Here is a 22,080-nt window from a genome sequence, read left to right as displayed (position 1 = left end):
AAGAAAGAAAAGGAAACGAAATAAAGATAGATATGAGAAACCTCCCTATGCCAAGGCTTCAATAGCAGCTTTTCCAGCAGCGAAAAGATTCACTAGAAAAAGAAGCCAAAATGATGGATGGAGTCAGGGTCCAGCCAGGATTTGGGAAGAGGCGGTGCAGGTTATCGATTGTAGTTCCCAGGAGCAGAGACACTGCAAACACCAGCAGCCTTGGGGCTACCCTAGTTCTGGGGCTGGTTCTGGCTCGGCGAAAGCCTTGTCACACTGACAGGTGATCTTGGCAAGCACAACCAGGTTCTCCCAAACCTAAGACAACAGTACTCCAAACCTCCGTTCTGCATCAAGGCAGCGTGCGTTTCCCACAGAGGAACCGCACAGGAGCTGTGGCCCTCCCCCACTCCAAGCCCTGTGTCCTTCAGCACGTCCTGCACACTCCCTCCCCTTGCCCTTCTGATTCACTGCGCCCACCTCCTTGCACCTACCCTATTCGATCTACAGGGGTGCAGAGGCGCTTCGTGGCCGCCAGCCCAGGAAGGGGCGCCAGCCAGCTGGCGGATGCACGGCTTTAGAAGAGTATCTTGGGCAGAAAGAGGTTTGGGGCTCGGGTATGCGCAGTAAGTTTGGAAGAGTGAACTAGTGGCACAAAGGATGTGTACGGAGGGGTTGAAAGAGGAAATCCCGAGGCTTTGATCTCTCCTTCCCCGCGTGCGATTGTGCATTTCGGAAGGGATCCCTCGGCCAGCTCCGTAAGCATCACCACCCCTCCGCAACTACACTTCCCAGAAAGCTGTGTTGAGAGTGAGGTAGTGGCAGGAGGCACGAGCTGCGCTTGCGCAGAGCGTGAACTGGCAAGGTAGGGGGAGAGGGAGGCGTGCCCCCGGTCGGAGGGTGGGGGGAGGGGGCCGCGCGGCGGCGGCGCCGGGGCGGGCGCGCGTCCGCGGCGGTGATGGCGGTGCGTGAACGCGCGGTGGCAGCAATGGCCGCTCTGGAGCGGCGAGTGCCGAGTCTCGATGACTTCGCGGGACAGAGCTGGAGCTCGTGGGTGGAGCGGGCCGACCTGCCTGCGGCAGACGGTGAGTACAGACACATTAGAATCCGGGGACCCCATCACTCTCTCCCCTCCCCCCCAGGGCCCCCTCCAGCTGAGGGGAGCCGCCGACTAGAGCCGCCGTCCGGCTCCCCGGCCCCCCAAACAAAGGACCCGCCGGGTCCTAGTGCCCGCCTGCTCAGCCACCTTCGCGCCTCCGGGTCCTAGCGCCGGCGTATCGCTCGCAGCCCACCCTGCCCACCTCTGTCTCTGCGGGTGTACAGTACCTGCCCCCCACTTTACTTGCCTGTATCTTTCTTCCGGTGAGCCGGCCTCCAGCTTTTTTCGGTTCTGCACCTGCTCCGGCTCTGCCCATCTGCAGCAGTCCTCTCCACGTGTTTCCCACGCACCCCACTTCTGTGGCCCCCTCCCCACCCACTTGATTCTTCGCCTTTTGCCCCGCACCTTAGCTTCTTTCAACGCCTCCCTGTCTGCTCAGTTTTCCCGAACCCCCGCCCCCTCTGCTTTAGTTCATCCATCCTCCATCCATCCATCCATCCATTCCCCCCCCGACCTCCCTCTATCAGTCCATCCATACATGACTCCAAGCCTCCAGCCTTCCGTGGGCCTCTTGTCCTGCCCCTTGGCTCTCTCCCTTGACCCCTATCTTCTGTAGGCCCTTGAGTGCCTTTGGTGAGCAGGCCTGCAGCCCCTTCAGATCTTTGTCTCCTGGGCCCCAGGGAGCACCTGGCCTCGTGGCCTTTCGGGGTGACAACAAGCATCACACCCCTGAAGAAGTTTGCAAGTGAGAAGAGGTGGAGGAGGAGATCTCGTGGAGCGGTCTCTCACGCCACTTGTTCTCTTTTGAGACATCTGACTTCCAGCTCTGTTCTGTCATTCCCCACACTCGAATTTAAAGGACTTAAGAAAAGAGTGGGAGCTGCCCCTTATCTTTTGCATGCCTAACCCACTACCACTTACATCTGGGTATTATGATTGCCAATGATCTTCTCATCCTAGAAAGGGGCCACTCTGTTAGTGAGCATTAGAGAGCCATCGTGGATGGGCGGACAGGCCACACTTGGACTGCCCCCATGCCGAGTGGGCAAAGATGGGGCCCTCGTTGGGTCTAGGTGCACTGAGAACTGGAAATGGACTCAGATTTGGTGACTCAGAATTGATCCCCACCCCCACCCCAAGGGACAGGGAGGGGGCTTAGAGGAGGGGGGCGAGGAGTGACGTAGGGGGATGGGGAAAGAGCTGCTTTGCACAGCTAAGATGTTTTTGTCATTAACCCAGAAACTGAGGTACAAGGGCAACCCCTGGACAAAGCCCCCCTAAGAAGGGGAGGGGCTTGCGTAGCTGATCAAGGAGACTTTGAAGATGCCACAGGGTCCAAAGACAGCAGTTTCTCTACTCTATGGCCATCCTATCAGTGCAGGACCTGAGAAGCTGAGTGTAACTTTGATGATACTATGGTAACTTGGGTGGAGCCAAATGAGTTTATGGGGGTGGGGATCTGGGAGGGTATTTGTCTGGGATGCCACAGAGTAGTAGAAAGGACCCATGCAAGCAGTCTCAAAAGGGACCCGTAGAAAAATTTTAGAACCATTTCCCTTTTAAATGGGGGAAGCAAGGCCCAGAAAAGAGACATTTACCCGTAGTCGCCCATCTAGTCAGCTGTGGAACTAACTCTGTGCTGTACCCGGGAGTGAAGGGTCACTGTGATCCTTAATGGGGTCATCATAGGCATTTGTGAGTGACCCGTGGAAAGTGTCTTCAGGAATTCTGAGTGCTTGTTTGGGAATGTGGGCTTCATACCATTGGGCTGCAGGCCCTGCTGGGTTCTGGGAATCGGGTGGGCATCCTCAACTGTGCTTCTCCTCCAGGGGCCGAACTAGAGGAAGGCAGCAAAAACACGAAGAAGCTGGATGCCATGACCCTCATTAAAGAAGGTGGGAGTCACACACAGAGGGCTGGGACTCGGGAACGTGGACCAAGCTTCCCCTCTAACACTGGAGGAAGGAGCTCGAAGCAGCATTGGGACTGCTGGGGGAGCCTCCTTCTGATAGGTCTGAGTCAGCCAGTTGTCCTGGCCCCTGGGACCTGTTGGTGGTGATCCCAATCACATGTGGTCAGTGCCCCCACACAGGAAAGCTCATATACACTTTGGGTCTGGTCAGAATGGACAGGGGAGGCTGTCAGTTGGAAGGCCGGGCATCTCCTCAGTGGTGGCATGAGAGTGTTCCTTGAGCTAGGGAAATCCGGAGAACTCAACCCGAGCGATAAAGGGTTCTGTTGTTGCAGACATGTCCATCTTCGGTCACTGCCCTGCCCATGATGACTTCTATTTGGTTGTGTGTAACCACTGCAGCCAGGTGGTGAAGCCCCAAGCCTTCCAGAAGCACTGCGGTGAGGGGCGCCCTAGGGAGGCGATAAGGGGGCCGGTGGCGGGGCGGGTGGGATGGTGGAACATGGATGGACCTCTTAGGACAGTGTCAGTCTGGAGGTCATGTGGGCTAAAGGAAGGCGGTGCTGGGGACAGCTTGAGAGTTGGAGGTGTCGGGATTATTGTTGGAGCAAGCTTCTAACATCAAGTGGAGTTAAGAGGTTCAAGAAGCTTGGTCTAGACTTTTGACTCTTGAAAGGCTCAGTCTTAAATGGGAAGGAGAGAAACTCACAACCCAAGTGCTAGGGATTGGCGGGCTGGACAGGAGATGGGGAAGGAGGCAGTTGATATCGCTCACCTCAGTTACTCTCTCCACCTCCTGGTGACAGAAAGAAGACATGGGCCCCTCAGCAAGCTTTATGCCCGGGCCCCACCCCCACCTCCAGCCCCTGCCAGCTCTCAGAAATGCCATGTAGTGAATGGGCAGGGCCCAGCTTGTAGAGCCCCAGGTTCCACCAAAACCTCCTCCAGGGAGAAGGGCCAGGGGTCCCGGAGCCGTGGCCATCAGCCTCCTGAGAAGACCCAGAAGGACAGCCTCTGGTAAGAAGAAGCTGGAAACCCCCCAAAACTAGCCCTGACCCTGACCCAAGGAAGGGTTGACACTTAATCCTGGTTGCAGGGTACTGCTCACAGCCAAGAAATAGCTGACCCCATCTGCAGCTCCTTTCCATATATTACAGGGAGCATGGGCTCCCCTTTTTTTCCACGCCTCTCTTGGAGTCCACCCAAGCTCCAGAGCTAGGGAGGAGATGGCTCTGGGCTAGAGTCCAGACCCCAGTCCCAGCCTCCCCACCTCCCAGCCCATACCCTTTCTCCACGTGTAGCCTTTTCGTGCCTGTGGTGAATCTGGAGAAGATGTCCAGTCTCCCGAAGCCTGATGGACATGGAATCAGGGTGGCCCCACCCTCTGCTTTCCTCAGTCAGCCAGGAGGCCTCCCCAAGGACTCCCCTGGAAAAGTCCCCACGGCCCCCTCTCCTAAAGAACCTCCTGGCAGAGAGAACATCGAGCTTATCCCTGGTGAGGGCTCCAGTCACCACGCCGAAGGCAGCCCCCCGGAGAAGGAGGCCAGTGGAGCCAGGCTTCCTCCTAAAACCCACCGAAAGATGGCTCGTGAGTAGTTATGGACGTGGAACTCAGAAAGGCGGAGTGGAGACCTCACTGGGCTTCTCTGTTCTTGGGTCAGGAAGGAGTGAACCTGTCCAGGTCTGACCATAACAGCTTTGAGGGTGTGGCAGCCCCATTACCTCCTATCCTGCTTGTTCCCAGGAAGCCATGCTGGTCCAGGTCTCTGAGGTAGTCTGAGAGAACACTAGGCTAAGCCAGCAGAGTCACTCCTGCTTGCCTTGAGCTATTGACCATTCTCTCCTTCCCCACATCCTACAGCTGTTTTTCCTGGCATCTCGGATGTGGGCAGCTGCTTGTGCTTCTTGGCACCGACTGCCCTGCTTTGGGCTTCTAGTCTCCCAAGGGTACCTGGGCCAGGGATAGGGCTGAGTTGGTTTCAACCCAGCAGGTAGAACCCAAGGGCGAGGCTCTCCTGCCTTGGTCCTACTGCTTCTTGGGCCCTTGGCAGGAAGAGGCCAGATTCTTCCTTGGCTCCTCCCCCAAATGGACCTGAGATTCATTGGAACCTCCTTCCCTCCAGGAAAAGAGTTCGACCTCAACAGGCAGTGCGGGGTCATAAATCCAGAGACCAAGAAGATCTGTACACGCCTATTGACTTGCAAGGTAACCCCATCTCTCTGCATGATGATGGGGGGCAGGTTCAGCACAGACATGGAACCTTGGAAAGGAGAGTCCAGAAGTTACTGTAAACGCAGTTGAAGGGATGGAGCTAGGCATCTACGGGGAAGGAGAGAAGAGGCTACTAGAGTGGGCGCAGGGTAGAAGCGGCAGACAGGGAGCACCTTCTAGATCCCCTTACCCAGAGGAGAGCTTTAGTCTGCCGAGAGTAAAATGGACACACAAACACCCCTCACCCACAGCACACACTGTGTGTGTCCAAGAAGATCGATCCCTTCCCCTCGTCCTCAGCTCACACCTCCCTACTGCTCTGCTCTGCTGTGTTCTAGATCCACTCAGTGCACCAGCGCAGGGAGGTCCCGGGCAGGGCCAAGGACTTTGATGTGCTAGTGGCCGAACTGAAGGCCAGCTCCCGAAAAGGAGAGTCTCCCAAGGAGAAGAGCCCAGCACGCAAAGAGGCAACTCTCGAGCGCCCCTCCCAGGAGCCTCCCACTGCAGTCCAGGGTGTGGCGGCGGTAGCTGCCCCCAACACCACCTTCTCTTCTCTGTCTCAGCAGACCTATCCGTACTGCGCACTTCCCAGGTATGTACAGAATCTTAAGTCCACCTAACAAGGGGATATTCAGCCCCTAAGGTACCAGGAAGGCCTGGAGACAGGCCCAGGGAATGTCCTGACCATGGGCTCACTTCCCCTAAGCACCCAAGCATGCTGTGGTACTGCAGCCCCCGTGAGGTGTGTCAGACCGCAGTACCCGGGGAATGAACGTCTCCCTCCGCTCCTCCATGGGTTAGTGCTTATCATCAGAGGGCTAAACGGGCCAGGGTCCTGGGTGAAGCAGTGCCACTGTGCGGTCATCCACTGGTCCCTTTGTGTACAGAGGCTGCCCTGGGCTATGGGAAAGCCTGCTCGTGTGCACTTCCTCAGGGGGTAGGCGTGAAACACAGGCTCAGCTCCCAGGCAGGCTCCTGGGAGTGTGTGACAAAGAGAGTTGACTAGGCTGGTCAGTGCTGGCTGTAGTTAAGCTGGGGAGGTTTTTCTGGAGGAAGCAAATCTGAAGCAGATTTTCTCCTTAAAAAGACAAGGCCTGGGAAGGGGCTGAAGAGAGAATCTCTTGGAGGCTGTGGCCCCTGGTTCTGCCTCTTACTCTGTGAGCTATGTAGTACTTTCCTGTCTTTTCGCCCTTCCCTCTCATTTGAGTCCCCAGAAGGGTGTGTCTGCCCTGGCTGTTTGAGTGAGCTCGGACACCCTCCCCCTACCCCTCATCACTCACATCATTCATCCTTATGTCTCCCTTGGCCCTTCAGGTCCCATGCCTCCTCTGAGAGTGAGGTGGATGACGAAGGTCCCTGTGGTGGTGATGGGGATCCAGGCCTATTCCCCTTCCCTCTGCCCCGGGGTGGGGCCCAGGCCTCCAGTGAGGAGAGTGAGGAGGAAGGGACAACTGATGACCTCCACCTTTCCCCTGACTGCCATTACGCAACTCGGCCCCCTAGGCCACAGGCGGTAAGGGGGCAGGACAGGGAGCTGGGGTGGAGGGTGGCTAAGTCTTGTATCTCAGGCCCTCCCAACCATGTGCTTTCCTTCTGCCTCCAGTTTTGCACATTTGGAAGCCGGCTGGTGAGCCCAGGGTGCTATGTGTTTAGCCGCCGGCTGGACCGGTTTTGCTCGGCACTCAGCTCCATGCTGGAACGGCATCTCAGCTCACACATGTGGAAGTGAGTTTCATGTTCTCAGAACTTCCTTCCTCGGGCTCAAGTGTACTTGGGATTCAGAAACCCCAGTCTGGTATACCATGGATGATTGCTAAAAACCCAGATGGGGTGTGGCAGGAAGGGGTGAGACTCAGTAGCCTGGAGGAGGGCATGAGTGGGTGATCGGGTAAATCTAGATGCCCACCCATCACTTCCAGTACCTTTTAGGTAATGTAGGATAGGGAGTGCCCAAACCAAGACCAGAAATCAGGTCGTTAATGTGTCTACATGCTACCTCTGTCTTGTTCTGATACAATGACCATTCCTCCTCCTGTGCCTTCCTCGGCTTAGTTCCAGTGTCTCCCAGCAGGGGGCAGCAGTCTGGGGCTTTGCTGGCCATTTGAAGGTGCAGAGACTGGTGTATATTAGGGCAGCCCTGGTGTCTGCTCAGTATCACAGTGGGACTTTCTCTTTGCTACAGGAAGATCCCACCAGCAGCTGAGCCTCCATCCCATCTTGTCAGTCCATCTTTATCTGATCCCTTGAGTCCATCCCCTATGGGCAGCTGCCCCCGACTTCCAGGCCCACCCCCCCGACCTGCCTGTCCAGCCTCCATACCCCCCGTCAAGGACAGCCTTGTCCCTAGCTATCCTGCAGGCTCCCCCAGTGTAGCAGCTGCCTGCAGCCAGGCAGAGTGCATGGGCGGTAGCCAGGCTATTACCTCACCGCTGCCGGCCAACACTCCATCTCCGTCCTTCAGCAAGCTGCCACCTTCCAAGGCCAGCAAGTCATCCAAAGGCAAGGAGGGGGTGGAGATGGAGGCCCCTTCTCGAAAGCGGAAGTTATCCCCTGGCCCCACCACCTTCAAACGGACCTGCATCCTGGAGCCTGCTGGGAAGGGCAAACCCTCTAGCTGTCGGGGTCTCTCAACCAAGACTAAAACAGCCCTGAACTTGGGGCTCAATGGGACAGTGGGGCCACGAGTGAAACGAGCAGGTCCCTTGGACTGTCGGGGTTCCCCTCATCCATCCCCCATACCCGTCAAGGCTTCTCAGCTAGAAAACCGGGGAGTGGCCGGACACCCAGCTAAGGTCCTGCCAACCAACTGCCTCTCCGAGGAGGAGGTAGCCAAGAAGCGGAAAAACCTGGCCACTTACTGCCGGCCAGTCAAGGCCAAGCACTGTCAGGCTGGTGTCCCTCCTGATGGGACCTGCTCTGTGCGTCGCAAGAAGCCAGGTCCAGCCCTGCCCTTTGAGGAGAAGTGCTCTACACTGAAGGTACCAGTCCAGCTTCCTGAAGACCATGGGCAGAGAGGGGTTGGGGGGGCTGAGGCTGGGGAGCACAGTAGGTACAGGACATGGAGAAGGTGCTAAGGATGCGAAGGGGGAAGAGAGGGGCAGCTGAGAGAGCTCCTGGGTTAGCTACTTTGGAGAGGTTGGTCAGTTCTTTCCAGGGTGACCCCAGCTCTTTCCTGAAGGACCTTTCCTATGCCCAGTCTTCTCCTTTGGGCCTTGGGCATGCTGTCTCATCCTATCTTTGCTTTAATGAAAGGACCACTTCTTTTTGAACTGGCTGTGACCCTCCCTCGAGGACTTGGAGCTACTTTTCCTTACTGGGAAAGGGACATTGGGCCCCAGCATGCAGAGTAGCCGGGTGGGTGGGCTGCTCTAGTTCTCTGGTTCTCCCACTGGCATTAGGACATTGAAAAGCAAGTCCACAACGTGAGGCCCACAGAGTCATTTCAGATTACAGCAGGTTCTCCGGGTTCTAGGCAGCTAGGTTTATTTACCTTTCCTGTTGAAGCCTGCTTTGCTGTCCCTGTGACCTCTATAAGGAGGTTAAACAGGGTAATATTCTTCTGGGTTAGGCATGGCTCACGTGCTGCCAACTCTCCTGGCACCTGTAAGGGAAACGTGATAGTTACTGATGGGCCTGCTTGTGTGTGTACAGGTGTGTGCATGTGTGTTCTCCAGCTCCACTACCCAGTCCACCTCTGTTAGGCTGCCGTTCCTTTTCCCTTACTCAGTTGTATTTATTAGGCCAGCTGAAGGAATCCAAGGGTTAGCCCAGATGTTCTGTGGGAAGGATAACAGGCCCCGAGCCTGACCCTGTCTCTTACCTCTTGTCTCCCTGCAGTCAAAAGCTCATTAACGAGAAAGTGCCTGCCCACTGCAACGGAGCCGCCAGCACCTCCTCCCCTCCAGACTGGGCCCCAGGCTGCTGCCGCTTTTTATAACTTTATATTATTTTTTTTAAGAAAAAAAAAAAAACTCTTTAAAATACCTCAAGACTGTCTCCCTGTTCTGTTGCTGCTAAGAAAAATATAAAAAACAGAAACATAGAAAAGGATGGAAACTGATGTAGCCGAATGAGTGATTGTCCTTACTCTCTGCAGCCCCTTCCATCGCGAGAGGCTGGGATGACAGGCAGTGTACACCCCAGCACACACACACTGCGCACAGAAACCTGGAGCTGGTAACCTGGGAATCTTCTCAGAGAGGATGATAAGGCTGATGATGCTGAGTGAGCCCAGAGGCTAAAGAGAGACAACTATGGTTCCACTGGGAGAGAACTGAGAGGGAAGGGGTCTCACACTTGACGCCATCCTTGGGTTTTTGTCCTGAGGGTTTGTGGGAGTTAGCTATGGCCCCTTTCTGGTTTGCTAGCTACTCTGGGCTTCCATCCCTCCACAAATGGCTGTTCTTGCCCTTCCCATTTCTTAAAGCCAGCCTTAGTTCCTCAGCCATGCAGAGGTTGACCTTGGCGATCGCTGCTCTAGAGGTGCTGGACAGCTTTTTTTTGTTTGTTTAAAAATTTTTGTGTCTATGTATGTGTGGGTATGTGCATATGATGCCTGCGGAGGCAAGAAGTGTGGGATCCCCCTGCAGCTAGTTCCAGTCAGCTGTGAGCCCCCTGATGTGAGTGTTCAGGCCCTGTGCAAGAGGAATATGCATTCTTTACCACTGAGCCATTTCCCCACCCCCTGGACCGCTCCTTCTGGTCTCTTCTGTGAGTTTGCCTTGAACGGAGTAAAGCGTCTCCCGGATAGTAGTACTCTTTAGACTGGATCATACCTTTTGGGGGGTAATATTGTGGCAGAACTTGGGGTTGTGGAAAGCTCTGGTTCCTCTAGACCAAGGCTGTGCAGCTATTTGTGGTGGCAGCAAAGACTGAAAGTGCCCTATTTGAGGGGGCAGCGTGGGCGGGAGGGGATGGGGAACAACTACGCCTGTAAATAGGGATGAGATTACTTCTTTTGGTTTTCATACCTGAATTCATCAGATTAGATCACTAGGTTTTGGCTTTTCATTTATGTTAACACAGGGAGGAATCTTGTCTCTTGAACAAGCCAGAAATGTCTGAGGAGTAAGCAGTCCGGGGAATCCAGTACTTCTAGAAAGCTGTTCAAAACACTGGTTTCGCGCTCTTGGGTCAGCGATTCAAGTGTGTGATTTGGGGTTTCGCTGGTATCAGTTGCTACCGATATAATTTTCACAGGCCTCTTGAGATCCCTTATAGACACAAAGATAGAATGAAGGTGGGTTGGGAGCTCCATTAGGTCAGTGGAAGTTTCCGGGAGCCGCCCTTTGGGGCCGAGGCGCTTCCCCCCCACTCTACAGAGGGCGCTGTGGGCACCTCCGCCGCACGGCCCCGCAGCTTCCCCGGGGAGGAGCCTCTCCTGTAACCGCCGCCGCCTCCGCGATCGCAAACCCGGAAGAAGCCTCTGGTAGCTGGATTGTGCCGGCCGGCCTGGCACTGCCATGCATCCCATGGAGGTAGGTCTGGTTCCCGCTCCAGCGAGGGAGCCGAGACTGACCCGCTGGCTGCGGAGAGGCAGTGGGATCTTGGCGCACCTGATAGCTTTGGGCTTCACCATCTTTCTGACTGTGCTGTCCCGGCCCGGAACCAGTGAGTGTGCGAGGCGAGGTGGGCGGGACCAAAGAAGGGGGCGGAGCCTAGGCGCTGGAGGGGCCGCTTAGAGCGCACTGGGAGACTTGAAACCCCGACCCTCAGCTGAGGAGGGGCGGGTCCTGGAGTGGTTGTAAAAGCTTAGTAGGCGGGTTCCCGGAAGTCCTGGGAGGGTGGGGCTTGAAAAGACAGAACTGATACTTCCTTAGGAGGCCCCACAGGGAAAAGCGATAGGGGGTCCTGGGCAGACTAAGGTACTGTAGGGCTGGGCTGGCAGCAAGTGCAACCCCCAGGCCAAGGTGATGTAAGGGTCCCTTGATTCCTCCCTTTGTGGTGAGTTCCTGATTCTTGTTTAGGTTTAAGATGATAGCTGACCTTGTGGCCAGGTCTTTGTCGTTTACAAACCACGAGAGACAGTATCAGTGGTGCTCAGCTTGTTCTCTTTGATTCTTACTTAGGTCTTTTCTCCTGGCACCCTGTGTTCATGGCCTTGGCGGTGAGTTCGGATATTCTTAGATTAACCCTTGGGGAGGCATTCAGTTTTTCAGCCTAAGAGATGGGTTTAAAGAGGGCTTCATCTTTTCCCTAAAACCTATAGGATTGGGGAAAGTGGAGTAAAGTGTCAGGTGGCTGAGAAGGTCAGGGAAGGGGTCACAGAAGATATTTCTCTTCTAGTGCCTAAAAGGAAAACGCAAGAAGGATGTTTATCAAGGCCTTGTCCTCAGAACCCAGTAGAAAGTTCAGTGTTTGCTGTTGTGTGGTCCAGAAAGGATGTGTTTGAGGTTGCAAGCCTTTTAGTTTCCCCATGTCCTTCTGGATGTGTGAGAAGACCTTCTTTTCCTCGGGCTCCATGTAGACTATAGGCTCACTGGCCTTTTCCTGTGATTACAGTTCTGTCTCTGCATGGCTGAAGCTATTCTACTTTTCTCTCCTGAGCACTCCCTGTTCTTCTTCTGCTCCCGAAAGACCCGGATTCGACTCCATTGGGCAGGGCAGACCATGGCCATCCTTTGTGCTGTCCTAGGCTTGGGCTTCATCATTTCCAGCAAGATCCGAAGTGAGCTGTCCCATCTGGTGTCCTGGCACAGCTGGATAGGAGCCCTGACACTGTTGGCCACTGGAGGACAGGCACTGTGTGGGCTCTGCCTCCTCTGTCCACGAGCAGCCCGGGTCTCAAGGGTGGCTCGCCTCAAGCTCTACCATCTGACATGTGGCCTGGTTGTCTACCTGATGGCTACAGTAACGGTGCTCTTGGGCATGTACTCGGTGTGGTTCCAGGCCCAGATCAAAGGTGCAGCCTGGTACCTGTGCCTGGGACTACCGTTGTACCCAGCCCTGGTGATCATGCACCAGATCTCCAGCTCCTACTTACCAAGGAAGAAAGTGGATATATGAATGCCTCCAAACTCTGAATCTAGGTGGGATTCTTGCCTTGGATTTCAACAGTTCCTTGGTGATCTTCACAGGACCCACTTCAGAAGTAAATGGATTTTTGCACTTCATGGCTGAGCCACCATGTGCAGAAACCCTAGCTGCTACTGTTGAGGCATGATACAGTGGGCTCAAATGGGGAGATGCCCTACTGTGTACAAGTGAAAGGTTTGGGAAAACCTGAAGCCTCACTTTTGGTGGGAGACAGAAGTATTAGGTGGTGGTGGGGGTGATGGTGATGGTGGTGATTTCTTGCTTGTGTGCCTGATGAAAAGTTCTTGTAGGTTATGAATGACAGCCATAGACGCTGGGGTCCCTGTTGAGAAAGCAGTGCTATGGAGAGCCCGTGAGTTCCATATCTCAGGACCTCAGTTTCTAGACATCTGAAAGTCCCTTAACATTGGTGTCTGACAGATTGATGTCGCTGATACCCTCTTAGCTCTGGACCACATGGGCAGCTCAGGATGTAATTCTCTCATCCATTTTCCCTCTACTTCCCTGGAAAGACCCTTCAGAAAGGGTCTTTCATGCTGACTTGGTTCCTGAACCAAGAAACAAGGGCCATGCACAAACTGTGGAAAGAAGGGACCCAGGAGAGGTCCCCTGGACAATAAGGTAGTGAAGGCACTGAAGTCACTTTAAAGTTCTTCAGAGGAACTGAAGGCAGTGGCCTTACCAAGCCCTTGCCTAAGGACTTCCTTCAGGCTGCCTCTGGGTATGCTCCTGCCATTCATTCTCAGGGCAGAGTGGTCCTGGGCATCTTACACTTTGTCCTTAGGGCTTAGAGTGTTTACTCAGCATGTTGCTCCATGGAACCATTCTGAAGCTTTTAGAACAAAATAAAAACCAAGGAATAGGCCCCTCTTGACCTAAGGAAGACTCTCTCCCTGTTGCCCTCCTTTCCTTGTCATTGAAGCTCTCCTTAGTTGCTGTCTCCAGCCAGCTGGGCCTAAGAGTAGGATGATGTTGATAACTGTGCTCTTCCCTGCCGATGTACCTCCTTGATCTGAGTTCCCCAGCGCATCCTGGGTCGTGAGGGCTACGTGTCAGACTAGTAAGCTGTGGTGTAGGCCAGTCTAGGAGATGGGCTCTCTATAGATCCTAATAAAGACTGAAGACTGCTGAACCAGGAAAGGTATCCACACAACTTTCTACCTCGGAGATAGAGCCAATCAAACACTCTGGGAGGCCTGCAGTAAAGGGGCTGGAGCACCAGTTCCAGAGACAAGGTGCCTGTTGCCTATCTCAGATCCTCTGAAAATTTAAGGCCTCTTCTTCCAGTGGCTCAGAAACCAGGCAGGTGGGATTCAGTAGAGGAATGGGGACTAGGGGGTGGAAATATTCTCTCAGTGGACCTCACTGGGCTTTCCTCAAGGAGCTAGCATGACTCTCTAAATACAGCTTGCTGAACAGAGGCCCCTGCAGTGCAGCGGGGAACTAACTGTTCTTGTCTTTTTCAAAGCCCTCTCTCCTGCTCAAGCCATCCAGTGTGCTGTGAACTTGAAGGGAATGGTTACCCAGCCACATGTAAGAGACCCTCTCATTAGGGTCACTTTGATAAAGGGTGCCCATCTCCTTCCCTCATTAAGGCCAGTGCTGGGGGCTCCCTAGGGTGGGCCAGGTAAGGTTCAGCAGCTTGTTCTCAGAGCACAGAGGCGATGCCAGAAAGCCTGAGCCTGCCTGAGGTGTTGCCTCCTCCCAGGTGGTGCGGGGGCTGGTGGGCGGGCAGGCAGGCGTGCTGACAGCCGGCAGTTTGCGTGGGCTGTGCCATCTGATGTCTATTCGCAGCCCCGGGAGGAAGGGGAGTCATTTATATTCTGCAGGAAGAAAGGACCCAGCTGTCGCTTCCTCTGACCAGTGGGCCTGGAGGGCATCGGTGCAGAGCACAGAGGAAGGAACAGGTAGTGGTGGTCTCCTGCTTAGGGATCTGACCGTAGTGTAGGGGGCAGGGCACCAGGAGGAGCCCTTCTTCCTGTTAGGCCAGATTGGGGCGGGGCTCCCCTCCCTCCCATCTTTCCAACCTAGGGCAGCAGCTGGACAGCCATTTGTCCTCAGTGCCAGGGTGCGCTTCCTCCAGCTGGGATCTGTGGCTGCCGGCTGCGGATGCCTCCTGGCTGCGGATGCCTCCTGGCTGTATGCTCCCTCTTCCCCACACCTGCCCCCTTTTGTATCTTCTAATGTCTAAATACTACCTGGGCTTCTCAGTAGCAAGGAAGGGGCCTTAGCAGGAACACAAATGGCTGTCCTTTGGCCATGTTCCTTGACTAGGGAAAGCTAGTAGTAGTCAGCCTGTTTTGCTTTTTCAAGGGGACACTCAGGATGTTCAAGATTTAAAAAAAATAAAATGCCTATCATTTGCACAAATTTCCATATCATGCTAAGTTCTGATTCCATATTTGATGGTGTTCCAAGCTTGACTATATTCAGACTCAACCTTGAGGGCATTAGAAAGATAAGTTTTATATCAACCCCAAGTGGGAACACTGTCTGTGGAGTCCCCTCAGGAGCCCCTTTGTTCCTGTATCCTCCCTTTGGGGTTGGGGTGGCAGCGAACGAATGGCAGGAGCTCTGCATCTGAGAACTCTTGCTTCCCTCTGGCTGTCGTCCCATCCACGATAGGCTGCTATCAGTTGCCAGCCCATTCTTGCTCTCCCCTTCAAAGCAGGCCACCTTCGGCCCATGACACTGGCCTGCCCTACCTCTCAGTGTCCCCACCTTTTCCACTCCCATGCATGGCTGCTGTGGGTCTTGTTTTTTAAACCTCGCTGTGGGAGATCCAGGCATCCTCCCTGAGCCAGCTGGCTGCCGTGCCAAGGCCTGTGCAGAGTTAATAATAATCATTAGTTGAATGGCGCTGGGGCCTTTCAGCTCCAGATCTCTAAGCACTTGCAGGCTGAGTCAGCCAGCCTTCACCTTCCCCCTCTTCCTGGGCTTTGGAGTGTAACAGCATGGGAAGACACTGTGGGAGAGGAGGGAATCGGGATTCGTGCTGCCTGGCTATACCAGCAGCTTTCTCCTCTGAGAGTAAGCAGTCGGGCCAGGATACACAGAATCCAGTGTGCTCAGCTGAGATGGCCATGGCTGTGGCAGCTGATAACCCCGAGCCTCTGGTGCTCCTGCGTACTTGCCTTGGCTTCTGAGGGCACCCCATCCAAATGCCCTTACGCCAGTCTTGAGAACAAGAAGGTGTCTGGGTTTGTACCCCCACAATGCCCTGGTCTGTGGCTGGAGCAGAGAACCTGTGTGCCCTGCACTGGAAGGTGTGTCAGCCTGGAAAAGCTGCTTTATGAGTGCCTCGGCTCCTAACACTGGGTGGCACAGGCCAACCGTTTGCTTCTTATCTTACCTCACAGGGATGTTGTGAGGATTCCACAAGAGAACAAGGCTCAAAGCATTAAACAAATGGAAAACAGATGCTATGCTCTGTCCTTTTCTCTCCGACTCTGGCTCCAGCCTTTATGCTTCCTACAGAGGCAATAAACTGTGAGAAATGATGCTGAGGAGGACCCATGTCTCAGAGGGGCTTTAGGAGCCACATAAGGGTCAGTTTTTACTTTTAGATGTAAGGTCATCTCTCTCCCTGCAAGAGATGCCACCAAGACCATGGTTACTGAGGTTTGTCTTATGTATTGCTTACCTCGTGTGGTCAAGCCACACTGGGGGTGGGGGGTGGGGTGGGGGGTGATCGAAGGTCTGAGCCAGTACAGCTTCCTCCAGGTCAAGTCTGGAGGGTCAGGACTCCGAGTGTTGGTCATAATTTATCTAAGTCTCTCATGCCTAATTCTGCCCTTCTAAGGAAAAAATGGGCACAAAGAAAGGGAGGATCAGTATTAGTGGTCATGGTACTACCACCTTGACCCTGTGTTTCCTCTCTGTAGCTTCAGGCCTATTGTGCATGGCTTCTGGCTTCCAGGGGTCCACAGCTTAAGGTTCCCTTTGCCATTTCAGATCTCTCCTTTCTTCCTGAAAATGTTTTACTGGAACTACCACACACAAGCAAGCGTGCATGCGCATGCGCCCCCCGCCCCCCACAAAGCAATTCTGTGTAAACTTTCAGTTAAGAGGAAGGATGCTTCCCATTCCATTTGTCTGAGGGCAGGCAGCATTTGGCCCAGAGTAGGTGAAGGCAAGCAGAACCAACGGCAGCATGCAGGCTTGAACGTTTGTCTCTCTTTATCTTAATTGCTTTTTCTGCCCCGGGATCTAGGAATGAAATGCTAGTCTAGCCTCAGCCATTCTTGCTGAAATGGCACAAAGAAAACAGAAGCTGGAGGGGGGAGGGGGGCAGTAGCCCAGAACTGCGCTGGAGAGGGGTTGGAAGTAGATGGTCAGCACTGGGCAGGGCTTAATACAAACAGATTACCTCTGGTGGAATGGCCTTAGCCCAGATGTGGTCAGAGAACAGCAGCCCAGTATTAATTGGCCAGCTAGTGTCAGAATTTCCCAAAGAGTTTTTAACCTGTCTTTGAAGCAGGTGAAGGAACCATTTCAGGCTAGTCTGTGGAGTCTGGGGGTTGATTTTGTGTTACTGGTGACATAAGTGGCTCCCAGGATCTTACCTTTTAAAAAGTTCTCAGTTATCTCCCAATGTGTCCTAGCAGTGATGCTTTAGACCACATCTAAAGTAACCACACCAAAAGAGGGAGCAGTAGGAGGGGAGGGGAGGGGAGGGGGAGGGGAGGGAGGGGAAAGAAGTACAAGCACTACCTAGTCACAGTCCTCACCAACCTTTGTGCACATTATCTATGCCAGTGCAGAAGGCCACCCAAGTCACCTGGTAGGGTTGCATGTCCGGGTTCATCAAGGATGGCTCTCAGGCCATAGTTCTATGCCCTCTGTGCTCCAGGAACTGTAATCAGGCTGGCACACACCAGAAGGCTTCAGGTGCTTCTAAGGAACCTTCTACCTATCAGTGTCTGAGCTTGATGAAAGTGCTTGATTGGCAGCTTTAGCCTTCTCTTTCAAAGCCCTGGGAGAGGAAGCCACTAGCATGGGCTCCTTGCGGCCTGACCAAAAAAGCCAACTGTCCTTACTGCAGGGCCTGAGCTTTTTTTGCCATGTGGGTGGGGAAAATACAGCATCACCACTGGTTGCCTAGGAGACAAGATAAGTGGTACAAATACAGAAAAGGGAGGAGTTGAAAGGCCAGGTGGACGAAAGACCGGGCTAGCCCATGCACTGCACCCTTATCCTGTCACATCAGGGTTCTGTTTCCCTGAAGTGTTGTCGGAGAGGAATGATGGAGAGTCTTGTCAGGACCCAGCAGACAAACTGCGTAGCTTGTCCACGATCCAGGGAGCTTGTGGCTTGGGAGTGGGGTGGGCACAAGCAGCAGAAGAGATACAGCCTCAGAGAACTCCAAGCCGTCTGCCCAGCCTCCGCCACAGCAGAGGCAGCCATGGGAGAGCTCTGACCTCACTCAGCATATGCCTTTCCCTGACGGGCCTGAGGGGCCTGGCAGAGAAGTGGCTTCACTATTCCTCCTGCAGTGAGACCGGCAACTTCCCAAACAGAACAGGGTTACAGCAGCTCAATTCCATACACATAAGGGTTAGGGTAATTACACAGTCTCCCTCTTTGGTCTCCCGTTCAAGTACACACCAGGATGGATCCCACTTAGCTTCTGAGATCAGTTGAGATCTCACATATAGGATGGAACAGGCCTAGGCCTCATCCTCCTGGGACAGTCCTTTCCAGAAACCTCAAGAGCCTAGCCAGACTTTACAGTCGTCCAGTTTCTGGAAGGGTTATGTCTATAAGAGAAAGTAAAGATTCTGCATTTTTTTTCCTTACCGTTCCACAGAATACTTAGTGCACATGAAACAGTCACTGGGTATTAACATACCCATGAGATGAATATGCTTTTAGCTCAAGATGAAAATATCCTGGTAATAATCAAAATTTTATGAAAGTGAGCTGTTTCCCACCATTGGTTGGGGGGGGGGGAAGCAACCTTCCAATGCAAGCGCTTTGCCACTGTACCATTAGAAAGCTTGATCTAGCCTTTTAAGAGAACCCTGCAGGGAGGCAACCCTTCTCCTCCGGGACCTAGCAGATCATCATTATGTACAGCCCTGGCCCAGGTCTCTCATCTCTCGCTTGCGATAGGCACGTGATGCTGCCTCTGAGGCTATCTCAGAAGTTAGAAAACTGGTCTGTTGGGCGGATCAGCCCCTGCCTGATTTTGTGCGTTCTGAAAGAATAATAGCTTTTACTTTTTTTAACAGGTTAAAAAAAAAAAACTGAAAAGACAGTAACATTTTAGTGCCCACAGGTACATTTTCATGGGATGCTCTGTGTTGGCAGGGATGTGAATATTTTCCTCAAAGGTTCGTGTCCTAGAAGCTTGGACCTCAGTGTGGTACAGCTGAAGGGTGCTGTGACGTAAGGTCTAATGAGAGATACTTAGGTCACTGGGGCATCGTCCTCTGAAGACGGTAATGTAGTTCTCATCAGGCCCTGGTTTGTTCTCACAAGAACAAGTTGTTATAAAAAGGGCAAACAGACCATGGGACTTGTCTTTCACACTGTTTCTTTATGTGATCCCTTCTGATTTCCTCCTATTATTGTAATGACACATACCATGGCCCTCATGACATGAACAACCAGTGGGACCACCAGGTCTTCAACTTCATCCTCTAAAACTATATGCTACGTAAACCTTTTCTTCCTTATAAAATGCTCTGCCTTGGGCACTTCCCTCCAGCAAACAGATTGCTATACTGGGACAGAACCATGGTCATTCATCTATACACTGTCTGTGGATGTTTGCCTGCTACAGCAGTGCTGTGGAGGTTTAATGGATGGTGAGTCCTCTAAGGCCCAAAATATTTACTGTCTGGCTTGAGAGAAAAAGTTTGCCATTTTCTTCTCTAATCTTAATGCCTGGATGATTCAGACTTTATACTTAGTTTCCTAGACGATGCAGAGAACACTTAGAAGAGATTCTCTCTTTTGATGTCACACCCTTTTAAGGTATACTGAACCCACCCACATGCTGAGGTAAATAAACCAACCACAGACTGTGCCAGAGCAGAGACTCAAGCCAGGTTTAATGGTCATTGTCTAGTTATAGAGCCCATGGGCTCTGAGGTTTGCCAGCCTGGTGTACACATTGGGGGGAAGAGTCCTAGACACAGAAAAAAAAAAGAATTACAAGGCAAGAACAAACACAAACCCGGAAAATTGGCTTTGTTCTCCCCAGACAGGTCTACCCTTTCCTGGCCTCTTTCAGGGGCCCCATAGATAACAGCAAAGAAAAAGATGACAGATAATTACACAGACCATAGAGCCCTGTCACATCTGTCTCCAGAGAAACCTGCTTTTCCTTTCTGGGTGATACAGTTTATGGGTACAGATGGGGTGAAGGCCAGCCTTCCTTATGTCTACACCTGGCTGTTTTCTTCCCAAGGTCTAATGGGATCATATATGCGAATATGGATACACACATACACCCCACGTACAAGGTCAAGGCTACCATTGGGTTATAAGAACTGAAACCACAAGGAGAGACCAATCAGCTACATGGTTTTTTGGTGGAGCGTCCAGACATGTCCTGCAGGTGTCTTGAACTAGGGCCCAGGTTAGTGGATGTAGTAGGGAGAGTTAGGCTGCAGGGCAGAACTTAAAAAGAAAATGACCCTCCTAGTCCGCAGGAGGCAAACTTCATTTGACTTCCATTTTAAAGAGTCTCACAGCCCTCGATGGTGCCAGGAGAGGATTCTGCCACCTAGAAGATTTTCTCATTCCCTGAGGAGTTTGAGGATGGAGGTCTGGTTCTTGAATCTCTGGGGACAAAGTCCCCAGAAGTTTTTGGAATAAAACCAGTTCTTCTCCAACCCTTGTCTGTTAGGATACAGGAAGAACAACTTGGAGCTGCTTAGCCTCCGCCAGCATCCTTTTGAGTCCTCATGACTCTGGCCCTAGCCCCCTGTCTTATAAGAATGTAGGTTTTTAGGAGGGTTTCTGAGGAGTCTGATAAACTAGCTAGTACCTCACCCCCCTTCTCTCAAAGGCTCCAGTGTGTGGTCCCCCAAACTCCACATCTGCAGAAAAGTGATTCAGCTCCATGGAGATATGGGTAAAAAAAGTTCAGAGTGTTCGGAAACTAAAGTACAAGAAATTGTGCATTTGAGGAGCCTGGCATGGTCACTGTCTCTCCTGCAGTGCAAGAAAACTGTGTGTGAGAAGTTGTGCGTGGGGGTGGAGGCCGTTCTAGAAATGGTGGCATCAGAGGGGGCCGCAGACTCACTGTCCTGGTGGAGGTCAAGGTGCTGGCGTGCATGCATACCTATGAGCATGCATACCTATGAGCATGCAACTACTTAAGGGGAATCGCTGCACCTCTCTCGACAAAACTAGGTTACTAATAAAGGATGGACAGCAGCCTTGAGATCCTAGGAGCAGACAGGGGACAATGTTTACTTCCGTTTCTCTTCCCCAGTCCTTATCAGCAGCCTTACAGGCCCTCCTAACACTAGGCAGCCCTCACCCACAGGTAAAGAACACCCCTTAAGAAGCCCCCAAGCAGGTCAGGAAACTAGAGGACCTGGATGACTTCCAACCACAGGAAACAAGGGAAAGAAAAGACACCGGAAAAGACCAACACTGGGGAACACGTTCACCTCTGCCCTGCCCACCCCTCTTCCAAAGCTCAGAACAGCTGCCTCTGGGGCCTGCAGTATGCTCACAGGATGCAGGGCACACTCATCTCTGTACCCAAAACATTTTGCGAGCCCGGATGGAAGCTAAGGCTGGGTTTGTTTTTAAGTGCCTCTGCTCTGACAGCCACAACTGCACTGATTGATGTCCGACTGGACTTTTCAAAGTGTAGTGCCCCTTCTGCCTCTGTGACAAGACTGCCTGCCTTCCAGTCTGGTGGGGGAGCCCAGAACTCTAAGCCACACTCTGTATCGCCATTCTGGGACAGAGACCACTAGGTACCAACCCGGCAGGTGACAGAACCCCCACACTTTGCAGGAGTGAGGCAGCCTTGTCAGCACAGAGAAGATAAGCGTGAGGTCCTGTCTATCGCCACACCTATTCTAACCGAGCGGGGCCGGGCTTTTCCGACTCCGCCTCTGCAGAGCAGCCTTCTATGTAAGGCTCAGAACGCCACCTGCACTGATTAGAAGGTTGACAGAAGAGATGGCATACATGGAAAATCAGGTAGTTCTGGCTGGCTGCTACATCGAAGAGGCTGGTTTCCCTGTTCTTCCAGCAAGTGTGGCAGCCCTTGTGCCACAGTGGTGGTAGGCATCACGATCCTCCTTCCTCAGTGTCCCTGACTCTTGTCCCCACAGACAGACACTGGGAGTCAAATACTAGTTAAAGCTTTCCCCCAGCCAGGGAATTAGCCTACCTGGAATTTATGCCCTATCTATACGTTTTATGCTATGACAGGGACCTAGTAATTCATTCTGTACCCATCAGTGCCACCTGCCCCAGGACAAGGCACAGACACAGTGTCCTACATTGCTGCCATAACTAACAGGCAAGAGGCCAGGCTCCTGCAGAGATCCACCTACTCAGGACTCCCAGGGAAAGAAGACGGCTCTAGTGAGAAGTCTCGCGGCAGCTTTAGGGAGTGTTATTGATCCAGGTCTCAGCCTTTTCCTGACTCACTTCCCAAAGGTTTCCAGTTCTCTAGCTATGAATGTGACTTCCCGACCAGAGAAGACACTGCAGCTTCCCAGCGTGGCTCCTGTGGTGGCTCCCCCAAACACACACAACTTCACAGGTGTGGGTGGGCAGAGACAAAAAAAAAAAAAAAAAAAAAAAAGGAAGGAAGGAAGAAAAGGAAATAAGGCATACTTCTGAGATCACAAA

General features: G+C 53.0%; 3 protein-coding genes and 1 long non-coding RNA gene across 8 annotated transcripts in view; 2 read left to right on the top strand and 2 right to left on the bottom strand.

The window, feature by feature from the left end:
* Positions 1–896: 896 nt before the first annotated feature.
* On the top strand, positions 897–9,267 carry Atxn7l2 (ataxin 7 like 2). 3 transcript variants are annotated; one of them, XM_029537605.1, is made up of 12 exons: positions 986–1,832; positions 2,327–2,505; positions 2,917–2,982; positions 3,335–3,439; positions 3,806–4,016; positions 4,301–4,587; positions 5,123–5,205; positions 5,550–5,803; positions 6,526–6,724; positions 6,815–6,936; positions 7,394–8,189; positions 9,049–9,198. In XM_029537605.1, exons 3-12 carry the CDS (start codon positions 2,964–2,966, stop codon positions 9,061–9,063), a joined length of 2,091 nt encoding a protein of 696 aa, XP_029393465.1. In that variant the 5' UTR covers positions 986–1,832; positions 2,327–2,505; positions 2,917–2,963; the 3' UTR covers positions 9,064–9,198. The 3 variants fall into 3 exon arrangements, with proteins under 3 accessions (XP_021051431.1, XP_021051432.1, XP_029393465.1); XM_021195772.1 differs by lacking the exon at positions 2,327–2,505 and having other exon boundaries at positions 897–1,073; positions 9,049–9,267; XM_021195773.1 differs by lacking the exon at positions 2,327–2,505 and having other exon boundaries at positions 904–1,073; positions 4,397–4,587; positions 9,049–9,267.
* Positions 8,648–10,812, bottom strand: LOC115063827. Its single transcript, XR_003843695.1, has 3 exons — positions 10,767–10,812; positions 10,182–10,424; positions 8,648–8,812 (listed from the first exon to the last, which is right to left on the bottom strand). It is a non-coding gene; the product is annotated as an uncharacterized LOC115063827 (long non-coding RNA).
* Positions 10,273–15,632, top strand: LOC110320666 (cytochrome b561 domain-containing protein 1). Of its 3 annotated transcripts, none has more exons than XM_029537606.1 (3): positions 10,273–10,688; positions 11,280–11,317; positions 11,713–15,632. In XM_029537606.1, exons 2-3 carry the CDS (start codon positions 11,306–11,308, stop codon positions 12,214–12,216), a joined length of 516 nt encoding a protein of 171 aa, XP_029393466.1. In that variant the 5' UTR covers positions 10,273–10,688; positions 11,280–11,305; the 3' UTR covers positions 12,217–15,632. The 3 variants fall into 3 exon arrangements, with proteins under 3 accessions (XP_029393466.1, XP_021052429.1, XP_021052430.1); XM_021196770.2 differs by having other exon boundaries at positions 10,273–10,821; XM_021196771.2 differs by lacking the exon at positions 11,280–11,317 and having other exon boundaries at positions 10,649–10,688.
* A 3,645-nt stretch (positions 15,633–19,277) lies between these two features.
* Positions 19,278–22,080, bottom strand: part of Amigo1 (adhesion molecule with Ig like domain 1) — a 5,606-nt gene continuing 2,803 nt past the window's right edge. The window contains exon 2 of the mRNA XM_029537885.1: positions 19,278–19,381. The gene's annotated coding sequence lies outside the window, so the exon portion shown is untranslated. The remainder of the gene's footprint in view (positions 19,382–22,080) is intronic.

Source organism: Mus pahari, chromosome 4 (genome assembly GCF_900095145.1).
Source record: "Mus pahari chromosome 4, PAHARI_EIJ_v1.1, whole genome shotgun sequence".
Classification (NCBI taxonomy): Eukaryota; Metazoa; Chordata; class Mammalia; order Rodentia; family Muridae; genus Mus; species Mus pahari.
This window is presented reverse-complemented; position numbering and strand designations above follow the sequence as displayed.